This window comes from Zea mays, chromosome 6 (genome assembly GCF_902167145.1).
Source record: "Zea mays cultivar B73 chromosome 6, Zm-B73-REFERENCE-NAM-5.0, whole genome shotgun sequence".
Classification (NCBI taxonomy): Eukaryota; Viridiplantae; Streptophyta; class Magnoliopsida; order Poales; family Poaceae; genus Zea; species Zea mays.
In genome coordinates this window covers 27,979,830-27,991,338 of record NC_050101.1, presented here as the reverse complement: position 1 = coordinate 27,991,338, position 11,509 = coordinate 27,979,830, and the positions used below count along the sequence as shown (strand labels likewise).

The window sequence follows — 11,509 nt, the reverse complement described above, 5'->3', positions numbered from 1 at the left end:
ATGACACTTAAATTTATTTTGATTCATTTTTGGCATATATGGATCATCCTTTGCCACCACTTGGTTTGTTTTTGAAATCAAACTCAAATCTCTATCTTTAAGTCAAACACACATGTTGAAGTATAAAGAGAGTCATTCCAAAAGTGATTGATCAAAGATTTCAAAAACTCCCCCTATTTCCCATAATCAACACTTCTCCCCACAAGAAGCCACTTTTGACAAGAGAGACAATAAGAGACAATAAAAGAGTTTAACAAAACAAAAACTCTATTCTACTATTTTCAAAATCTCTCAAGTGGTAGCTGATCCATTTATTGCTTTGGCCTTTATTTTCTCCCCCTTTGGCATCAAGCACCAAAACGGGATTAATCTTGGCCTTTTAACCCCATTGCCTCACCAAAGTCTTCAATTAAGAGCAAATGGCAATAAGATCATAGAGATGAACTTGGAATAAGTTACTCTCTCATCGGAGTGCAGTGGAAGTCTTGCAAGGTCCAAGTTCACCTTTCCCTTTCAATCCACCTTCGAGACTAAAGCAAGCAAACTCAAGCAAATGGTTAGTCTCAAAGGGTCAAGTTGTAACACATCTCCCCCTAAACATGTGCATCACTTTGCAACGGACTTGTGAGGTCCAGGGAGTGTTTGTACAACTTGAGCGCCACAATAAGCAACAAAATGCAAAAAGGAACATGATCAAAAGCATAAATACATGTATGCTATAATTCAATCCAAGTTCCGCGAATCTAAGACATTAAGCTCACTACGCAACCTGCAAAAGGTCTTCTCATCTAGAGGCTTGGTAAAGATATCGGCTAGCTGGTTCTCGGTGCTAACATGAAACACTTCGATATCTCCCTTTTGCTGGTGGTCTCTCAAAAAGTGATGCCGGATGTCTATGTGCTTTGTGCGGCTGTGTTCAACAGGATTTTCCGCCATGCGGATAGCACTCTCATTATCACATAGGAGTGGGACTTTGCTCAGATTGTAGCCAAAGTCCCGGAGGGTTTGCCTCATCCAAAGTAGTTGCGCGCAACACTGACCTGCGGCAACGTACTCGGCCTCAGCGGTGGATAGGGCAACGGAGGTTTGTTTCTTAGAGTTCCATGACACCAGGGACCTTCCTAAGAATTGGCACGTCCCTGATGTACTCTTCCTATCGACCTTACATCCAGCATAGTCGGAGTCTGAGTATCCAACCAAGTCAAAGGTAGACCCCTTTGGATACCAGAGCCCGAAGCAAGGCGTAGCAACCAGATATCTAAGAATTCGCTTCACCGCCACTAAGTGACACTCCTTAGGATCGGATTGAAATCTAGCACACATGCATACGCTAAGCATAATATCCGGTCTACTAGCACATAAGTAAAGTAATGACCCTATCATTGACCGGTATGCTTTTTGATCAATGGACTTACCTCCTTTGTTGAGGTCGGTGTGTCCGTCAGTTCCCATCGGCGTCTTTCCGGGCTTGGCGTCCTTCATCCCAAACCGCTTTAGTAGATCTTGCGTGTACTTCGTTTGGGAGATGAAGGTGCCGTCCTTGAGTTGCTTCACTTGGAACCCAAGGAAGTAGTTCAACTCGCCCATCATCGACATCTCGAATTTCTGCGTCATCACCCTGCTAAACTCTTCACAAGACTTTTGATTAGTAGAACCAAATATTATGTCATCGACATAAATTTGGCACACAAACAAATCACCATCACATGTCTTTGTAAAAAGAGTTGGATCGGCTTTCCCAACCTTGAAAGCATTAGCAATTAAAAAGTCTCTAAGGCATTCATACCATGCTCTTGGGGCTTGCTTAAGTCCATAGAGCGCCTTAGAGAGCTTACACACGTGGTCGGGGTGCCGTTCATCCTCGAAGCCAGGGGGTTGCTCCACGTACACCTCCTCCTTGATTGGCCCGTTGAGGAAAGCGCTCTTCACATCCATTTGGTACAACCTGAAAGAATGGTGAGCGGCATATGCTAGCAAGATACGAATGGACTCTAGCCTAGCCACAGGAGCAAAAGTCTCCTCGAAATCCAAACCTGCGACTTGGGCATAACCTTTTGCCACAAGTCGAGCCTTGTTTCTCGTCACCACCCCGTGCTCGTCCTGTTTGTTGCGGAACACCCACTTGGTTCCCACAACATTTTGCTTCGGACGAGGTACCAGCGTCCAAACTTCATTTCTCTTGAAGTTGTTGAGCTCCTCTTGCATGGCCAACACCCAGTCCGGATCTAGCAAGGCCTCTTCTACCCTGAAAGGCTCAATAGAAGAGACAAAGGAGTAATGTTCACAAAAATTAACTAATCGAGACCGAGTAGTTACTCCCTTGCTAATGTCCCCCAGAATTTGGTCGACGGGATGATCCCTTTGAATCATCGCTCGAACTTGGGTTGGAGGTGCCGGTTGCGCTTCTTCCTCCATCACTTGATCACCTTGTGCTCCCCCTTGATCAATTGCCTCCACTTGAGGTACCTGTACGTCACCTTCGGTTGGGGGATTCACCATAGTTGAGGAAGAAGGTTGATCTCGTTCATCTTGTTCCTGTGGCCGCACTTCTCCAATTGCCATGGTTCGTATAGCGGCCGTCGGAACATCTTCTTCATCTACATCATCACAATCAACGACTTGCTCTCTTGGAGAGCCATTAGTCTCATCAAATACAACGTCGCTAGAGACTTCAACCAAACCCGATGATTTGTTGAAGACTCTATACGCCTTTGTATTTGAGTCATAACCTAACAAAAACCCTTCTACAGCTTTGGGAGCAAACTTAGAATTTCTACCTCTCTTCACTAGAATGTAGCACTTGCTCCCAAATACACGAAAGTAAGATACATTGGGTTTGTTACCGGTTAGTAGCTCATACGACGTCTTCTTGAGGAGGCGATGAAGGTAGACCCTGTTGATGGCGTGGCAAGCCGTGTTCACGGCTTCCGTCCAAAAGCACTCGGGGGTCTTGAACTCTCCTAGCATCGTCCTTGCCATGTCGATGAGCGTCCTGTTCTTCCTCTCTACCACACCATTTTGTTGTGGTGTGTAGGGAGCGGAGAACTCGTGCTTGATCCCTTCCTCTTCAAGGAACTCCTCCACTTGAAGGTTCTTGAACTCGGATCCGTTGTCGCTCCTTATCTTCTTCACTTTGAGCTCAAACTCATTTTGAGCTCTCCTGAGGAAGCGTTTGAGGGTCCCTTGGGTTTCGGACTTTTCCTGCAAAAAGAACACCCAAGTGAAGCGGGAAAAGTCATCAACAATAACTAAACCATACTTACTTCCTCCTATGCTCAGATAGGCGACGGGTCCAAAAAGGTCCATATGCAGCATCTCCAAGGGTCTTGATGTCGTCATCACATTTTTGGTGTGATGAGAGCCTCCCACCTGTTTCCCTGCTTGACAAGCTGCACAAGGTCTATCTTTTTCGAATTGAACATTAGTTAGACCTATCACGTGTTCTCCCTTTAGAAGCTTGTGAAGGTTCTTCATCCCCACATGTGCTAAGCGGCGATGCCACAGCCAGCCCATGCTAGTCTTAGCTATTAAGCATGCATCTAGACCGGCCTCTTCTTTTGCAAAATCAACTAAATAAAGTTTGCCGTCTAATACACCCTTAAAAGCTAGTGAACCATCACTTCTTCTAAAGACAGACACATCTACATTTGTAAATAGACAGTTATATCCCATATTGCATAATTGACTCACAGATAGCAGATTATATCCAAGAGACTCAACTAAAAACACATTAGATATGGAGTGCTCATTAGAAATTGCAATTTTACCTAAACCTTTTACCTTGCCTTGATTCCCATCACCGAATATAATTGAATCTTGGGAATCTTTATTCTTGACGTAGGAGGTGAACATCTTCTTCTCCCCCGTCATATGGTTTGTGCATCCGCTGTCGATAATCCAGCTTGAACCCCCGGATGCATAAACCTGCAAGGCAAATTTAGGCTTGGGACTTAGGTACCCAACTCTTGTTGGGTCCTACAAGGTTAGTCACAATTTCCTTAGGGACCCAAATGCAAGTTTTATCACCTTTGCATTTTGCCCCTAACTTCCTAGCAATTACTTTTCTATCCTTTCTACAAATAACAAAGGAAGCATTTAAAGCACAATAAATTGTAGAAGGTTCATTCACTACTTTCCTAGGAGCATGAGTAACATTCTTTCTAGGCATAGCATTTTTCCTAGACATATTTCTACCATGCATAAAGGAAGAACTATCAAAATCATCATAAGCATTATAACCCCTATAAGCACTTCTATCATGATACAAAAAAGCATGGTTCTTTTTAGTGCTACTAGCCATAGGAGCCTTCCCTTTCTCCTTGGCGGAGATAGGAGCCTTATGGCTTGTCAAGTTCTTGACTTCTCTCTTGAAGCCAAGCCCATCCTTAATTGAGGGGTGTCTACCAACCGTGTAGGCATCCCTAGCAAATTTTAGTTTATCAAAATTACTCTTGCTAGTCTTAAGTTGAGCATTAAGACTAGCTAATTTATCATTCAATTTTGAAATAGAGACTAAGTGTTCGCTACAAGCATTAATATCAATATCCTTACACCTAGTGCAAATTTCAACATATTCAACACAAGAGTTGGATTTATTTGCTTCTACTAGTTTAGCATTTAAATCATCGTTTATGCTCTTTAAGTTAGAAATAGAATCATGGCATGTTGACACTTCACAAGCAAGCATTTCATTTCTCTTAATTTCTAATGCAAGGGATTTTTGAGCCTCTACAAACTTATCATGTTCTTCATATAACAAATCCTCTTGCTTTTCTAAAAATATATTCTTTTCATTCAAGGCATCAATTAATTCATTAATTTTGTCTATCTTAGATCTATCTAAGCCCTTGAACAAACATGAATAATCTACTTCATCCTCATCACTAGATTCGTCCTCACTTGAAGAAGCATAGGTAGAGTTGCGAGTACATACCTTCTTCTCCCTTGCCATAAGGCATGTGTGACGCTCGTTGGGGAAGAGGGTTGATTTGTTGAAGGCGGTGGCGGCGAGTCCTTCATTGTCGGAGTCGGAAGAGGAGCAATCCGAGTCCCACTCCTTGCCTAGATGCGCCTCGCCCTTTGCCTTCTTGTAATGCTTCTTCTTTTCCCTCTTGTTTCCCTTTTCCTGGTCACTATCATTATCGGGGCAGTTAGCAATAAAATGACCAATCTTACCGCACTTGAAGCATGAGCGCTTCCCCTTCGTCTTGGTCTTGCTTGGCTGCCCCTTGTGACCCTTCAGCACCGTCTTGAAGCGTTTGATGATGAGAGCCATCTCTTCATCATTAAGTCCGACCGCCTCAATTTGTGCCACCTTGCTAGGTAGCGCCTCCTTACTTCTTGTTGCTTTGAGAGCAAAAGGTTGTGGTTCGTTGATCGGTCCATTCAAGGCGTCGTCCACGTACCTTGCCTCCTTGATCATCATTCGACCGCTGACGAATTTTCCTAAGACTTCTTCGGGCGACATTTTGGTGTACCTGGGATTCTCACGAATATTATTCACCAAATGAGGATCAAGAACGGTAAAGGACCTTAGCATTAGTCGGACGACGTCGTGGTCCGTCCATCGCGTGCTTCCGTAGCTCCTTATTTTGTTGATAAGGGTCTTGAGCCGGTTGTATGTTTGAGTTGGCTCCTCGCCCCTTATCATCGCGAACCGTCCAAGCTCGCCCTCCACCAACTCCATTTTGGTGAGCAAGGTAGCGTCATTTCCCTCATGAGAGATCTTGAGGGTATCCCAGATTTGCTTGGCGTTATCCAAGCCACTCACTTTGTTATATTCATCCCTGCACAATGAAGCTAGAAGAACAGTAGTAGCTTGTGCATTCTTATGGATTTGCTCATTAATGAATATAGGACTATCCGAACTATTAAAGTGCATTCCACTATCTACAATCTCCCATATACTAGGATGGAGAGAAAATAGGTGACTACGCATTTTGTGGCTCCAAAATCCGTAGTCCTCCCCATCAAAGTGTGGGGGCTTGCCGAGTGGAATGGAAAGCAAATGTGAATTTGAGCTTTGCGGAATACGAGAGTAGTCAAAGGAAAAGTTAGAATTAACCGGTTTCCTTTGCTCGTAGTCGTTGTGGTCGCCGTCCTTTTGGGAAGAAGTAGACTCATCACTGTCGTCGTAGTAGACGATCTCCTTGATGTGCCTTGTCTTCTTCTTCTTTCCTTCCTTCCGTCTATGACCCGAGCCAGAGTCGTTAGGCTTGTCATCTTTGGGCTCGTTGACGAAGGACTCCTTCTCCTTATCGTTGATCACGATTCCCTTCCCCTTAGGATCCATCTCTTCGGGCGATTAGTCCCTTTCTTGAAGAGAACGGCTCCGATACCAATTGAGAGCACCTAGAGGGGGGGGTGAATAGGTGATCCTGTAAAACTTCAAAACTTAATCCACAAAAACTTGTTAAGTGTTAGCACAATTATGGCCAAGTGGCTAGAGAGGAGTCAAAACACAATAACCACAAGAAATCAATCACAGAGATGACACGGTGGTTATCCCGTGGTTCGGCCAAGTACAAAACTTGCCTACTCCACGTTGTGGCGTCCCAACGGACGAGAGTTGCACTCAACTCCTCTCAAGTGATCCAATGATCAACTTGAATACCACGGTGTTCTTGCTTTTCTTTTCTCAATCCCGTTTGCGAGGAATCTCCACAACTTGGAGCCTCTCGCCCTTACAAAAAGATGTTCACAGAGAATCACGGAGCAAGGGAGGGATTAGCAACTCACACACGACAAAAGATCACAGCAAATACGCACACACAAGACCCAGACTTGAGCTCAAGAGACTAGCACACTAGAACGGAGCTCAAATCACTAGAATGTCGAACAAGTGCGCAAGATTGATGTGTGAGTGATCAAGAGTGCTCAAGGAATGCTTGGTATTCTCCTCCATGCGCCTAGGGGTCCCTTTTATAGCCCCAAGGCAGCTAGGAGCCGTTGAGAGCACATCTGGAAGGCTATCCTTGCCTTCTGTCGTCGGGCGCACCGGACAGTCCGGTGCACACCGGACACTGTCCGGTGCCCGATTTGTTTCCATAAAAAGCTCATCCGACCGTTGCTTTCTGATGCAGATCTGCGCACAGTTGGCGCACCGGACATGTCCGGTGCACACCGGACAGTCCGGTGTACCTTTCTGACCGTTGGCTCGGCCACGTGTCGCGCGCCGATCGCGCGGCCGACCGTTGGCCCGGCCGACCGTTGGCTCACCGGACAGTCCGGTGCACACCGGACAGTCCGGTGAATTTTAGCCGAAGTCGCCGGAGAAAAACCCGAGAGCGGCTGGTTTGCTCCACGCTGGTCTGGCGCACCGGACACTGTCCGGTGCACACCGGACAGTCCGGTGCCCCAGCCCGAAACAGCCTTTGGCTGCACACAGCCACTCTCCATTTCTTTTCTTTTCTTTTCTTCTTCTTTCTGTTTCTTACACTTAGATAAATATATTAGTACACAAAACCAATGTACTAAGACTTAGAAACATACCTTTGCTCTAGATTTGCACTTTGTTCATCCATTGCATAAATTCACATTTAAGCACTTGAGTTGGCACTCAATCACCAAAATACTTAGAAATGGCCTAAGGGCACATTTCCCTTTCAGCCACCACCGCCCGCGCGCACGGCGACACCTGCTTAATGGCGTCGCTCGTGCTAATGTGTGTCGCAGCCATGGTTGGAGAAATAATAAGCCTGCACCCCTTTGTCTCTTCCCCCACAATTCGCCTCCTGCAATTTGGAATGGAGTTTCTGGGGTTGCAGCCGGCTGAGGCACGTCAAGGATTTGGCACACCAGGAAGAGGTGAATCGGGTGCTTGCTAGAAGAGTCCAGGGTATGTGGATTCTAGAGAAATCATGTGTACGATTAAAAAAAAGAAGGTGAGGAGTCCGCGTCGGAGAAAGCTGGTTGAATAGAGAGGAACACGTGGATGGCAGGATATATCACAGGTATGCCATCAAACGGTTTGAGAAAAATGGCCGACATGGCGTAGCTAGATTTGGAGCGTCCGGGCCTGCTTTAATATATAGAAATAGTGTACCGAACAGTCTCTTGCTGAAGACAACCTTAGCTCTTTCCTACGTGTGGTCACGTGGATACCTAGCTACTTTGTTGTTTATCATTTTAATCGCAAATTTTTTAGAACTTTTAAATTTCTTTCATCTTTAATATCTTAGGACCTATTTATTTAGGATTATAACAAGGCTAGATTATATAATCTAGCTTATTCTAAACTAAATATTAGTTTAAAATAAATTAGATTATATAATCTAAGCATATTACAATCTCAACCAAACACTTCCTAAAAAAAATATAGCCCTGTGCAAGTGCAATCCGCCGCGAGTTCCGAACAGACTTGGAAATTAATGTTTCGAACACGGGTGCATCATCTTCGGAACAAAGAATGTAGAGATGACCAATGACCACACATGCCGTGCATAGCAGCTTTCACGTCCAAAAAAAAACTTGCTGTCTTGCTGGATGGATAGAGATTTTTCCATGAGTGTTTTGGAGCACGAGGCGAGGCGTGGGTTACGTTACCTGCACCTAGCGGCGGCCACTGCAACGCATGATGTGACCTGTTTGCTGATGTAGAGATGAGCGGATGGAGCTCGTCGAGCGAAGAGGAGAGCCTCTGCATGCCCCGTCACGTACACGTCGATCCAGCAGGAGAAGTCCCAATCTCATCACCGTCGCCATCCATCACATAAAATATTACCACCTGCTCGTACTCGCTCCTGCTGCTGCCATGCCACAGCAGCACTGCAAAGAGAGGAGAGGAGGCATGGCCGCATGGGCATGGCAATGGGGAAGTGACGTTCGGAATGACGGACGGATGGACGCATGCATGCAAAAAGCTGAGGCGCCGTGCCCGTGCCATGGAAACGGCCGTGTGGACCTGTAGCCTGTAGCTAGCATCCACTGCACGAACTATGAGTACAAACTCCTACTAGTACGCTTCGATTCGTACACGGCACACATGAGACATCTAATCCACGAACAAATAAAGCTGCTACTGCAGTTAGATGAGAGACTACAACACAGTTACTACATTACTTAGAACGACGACCCAGTCACTTACTAGCAGTTGATTAACCAAGCTTAACGTACAACGCATGAAGAAACCACTACTAGCTAGATAGATGGGCACAACCATGTAGTGCAGCGAAGAACTAGAAGCTCCAGCCGAAAGCGCCATCGAGCTGGCCGGGGCCGACAGCCATCTGCGGTGGCGCCGAGCGGCCCTCGACCTTGACCTCCATGCCGCCGGCGGGGAGCCAGTGGAGAGCCCCGCCGCCGCCCAGACCGCCTGCTGAGAGGAACGGTGGAAGCTGGAGGTTGTCCTGAAGGGAACGCAGGCTCGGCAGGAAGGCCGGAGGCGGCGGCTGCTGCTCGAACGGCAGCGGGGCTGCGTTGTACGGCTGCCCGATGCCGAGCGCGGCGGCAACTAGGGGGCCGTTAATGGTGGCAGTGGAGAAGCAGGGCACGAGCTCACGGCCGGTGACCAGGTTGCCATGGTTGGCAGCGCCGCCGCAGTAGGAGCTGGTGTCGCCGTCGGCGGCGCCGGCATTGGCCACGGCGGCGGCCGCCGACGCGAACAGCGGGCCAGGCGTGGATGACGACGACGCGCCGCCGATGGAGGCCGAGGTAGAGTCCGAGAAGCAGGAATCGCCCGCGGCGGTGCCGGTAGTGCTGCTAAGGGCGCCGAGGCGGTGCTTGCGGGCTGCAGGTGGGACCTCGCCGGGCTTCTGGAACACCCTCGCGATCACCCACTCGTCCTGAAAAAATAAAGAAACAATCTACAGTTCAGGTGTCTGTCTTCCTTCTACTGCAGACAATTAATAAAAAAATACTCCTTATTGATGAATCTAGTGGCACATGAATGTACTTTGCTGAATAGATTTTATACATGATAAAAGGGGGAGAAAATCATTTTTGATGAATCTAGTGGCACATGCTTGACAGAAAAGATAGGAATTAATACAATATACTACTAGTAGATTTTAATATTCATGAGATATCGATGAACTTGAGAAAGTGCTAGCATATGGAGCATTTATTACACTTCGCTGATACGATCGCATTCGTGGCCACTGGCCAAGAAAAGATTCGAATCCCTGTGCCCTATCTTTCTTCTCCTGCGCTGCGCTGGGCCTGGGCAATGGGCATGCCATATCCACGCACGTTAGCAGCTAGCAGCAGCAGAGCTGCAGTAGTACGTATGCTACACGCATGCACTCAACTGATGCCCCTGTGCACACTATACAGCAGCCGCTAGCTCCTGTCCTACTCTACTCGTAGGCGTAGCCATGCGATGCTTGAGTGAGACTCCCTTCTGCCCTCTCGTCATCATTACAATGTGTCTCTAGTGCTGTACTGTGTGTATTTGGAGTATTGTAGAGAGAAAGGGTACGTACCCTTGTGGAGCTGGGGAGGAAATGGTAGGCGTAGGCGCCCTCGAGGCGGTACTCGTGCATGACCCAGTGCGTCTTCTGTCCCTTGGGGGCGCGGCCGCGGTAGAAGACGAGCGTCTTCTTCATGCCCACCAGCGCGCCGGTGCGGCCGCTGCGGATCTCGCGGTCCTTGCCGGTGGCCTTCCAGTAGCCGGCCACCGTGGCGCGGTTGGTGCGCAGGCCCGTCGGGTACTTGCGGTCGCGGAGGCTGTAGAAGTACCACTCCTTCTCCCCCATCTTCGCCTTGTCTGATCAGATCAGATCACATCACATCACGACAAGCTTAATGTCTATTCAATCGGTGGGTGGTCGATGCAAGCAAAGCAGCTCACTCACCCGGGAGCTCCCATGGCTCGCACTTGTTCAGGTCGATCTCCGCGATGGCGCGGCCGCAGAAGCTGCCGTCCACGGCCTTGCGGAGGAGGTAGTAGGTGATGAGCTCCTCGTCCGTCGGGTGGAACCGGAACCCCGGCGGCAGCTCGCCACCGCCACCGCCGCCGTCCAGGCCGAACCGCTCCATCGTCGTGTTGGCTGCCCCCTCCCGGCCGCCGAACCTGCTACTCTTCACCACAGCAGCTAGCTAGCACCAACAAACAAACAAAACAAAACAACACAACACGATCGAGGACAGGAGCATCCATTATTAATTAATGCAACAGCAAGAGCCAGCAGCCAAAGAAAAGGAATGGAAGCATCAGCAATTGTTTGTACGTACCTGTGGCTGTGGAGTCAAGTGAAGGCCCTTTTTTTGTTTGGGGGATGGAGCTCCGGGCTTCGTTTTATAGCCGGCATTGTGGCATGCGCTCGCCAGGGTCCAGGGACAGACAGACAGACAGGGAGGCGTAGTGCAGTGGCTAGTAGGTAGCAAGAGAGGGTGGGTGGCGAGCCGAGTAAATGGCGGATTCGACCAATCGGGGAGGCAAATCTCAGAGGCAGCCGGCGGACGTGACGTGGCGGAGTGGTGGAGCTTTGCTTCTGTCTGGGGTTTTGTGGAAGGATGGACGGTGGACGCACATCGGATCGGACGGATCAAGGTGCTGGAATTCTTTTAT

General features: G+C 48.0%; 1 protein-coding gene across 1 annotated transcript; it reads right to left on the bottom strand.

The window, feature by feature from the left end:
- Window positions 1–8,991: 8,991 nt before the first annotated feature.
- LOC103629107 (uncharacterized) lies at window positions 8,992–11,211 on the bottom strand. The gene is made up of 4 exons (NM_001301482.2): window positions 11,173–11,211; window positions 10,794–11,037; window positions 10,422–10,705; window positions 8,992–9,782 (listed from the first exon to the last, which is right to left on the bottom strand). The coding sequence occupies exons 2-4, from the start codon at window positions 10,975–10,977 to the stop codon at window positions 9,177–9,179; spliced, it is 1,074 nt and encodes a 357-aa protein (NP_001288411.1). The 5' UTR covers window positions 10,978–11,037; window positions 11,173–11,211; the 3' UTR covers window positions 8,992–9,176.
- Window positions 11,212–11,509: the final 298 nt, after the last annotated feature.

Bases quoted from the DNA above. Each gene is read 5' to 3' on its own strand.
- LOC103629107 (NM_001301482.2), bottom strand. From the start codon at position 10,977: ATGGAGCGGTTCGGCCTGGACGGCGGCGGTGGCGGTGGCGAGCTGCCG. The intron at 10,706-10,793 runs GTGAGTGAGCTG...TGATCTGATCAG, and splicing joins CGAGCCATGGGAGCTCCCGG to ACAAGGCGAAGATGGGGGAG. The intron at 9,783-10,421 runs GTACGTACCCTT...TTATTTTTTCAG, and splicing joins TCCTCCCCAGCTCCACAAGG to GACGAGTGGGTGATCGCGAG.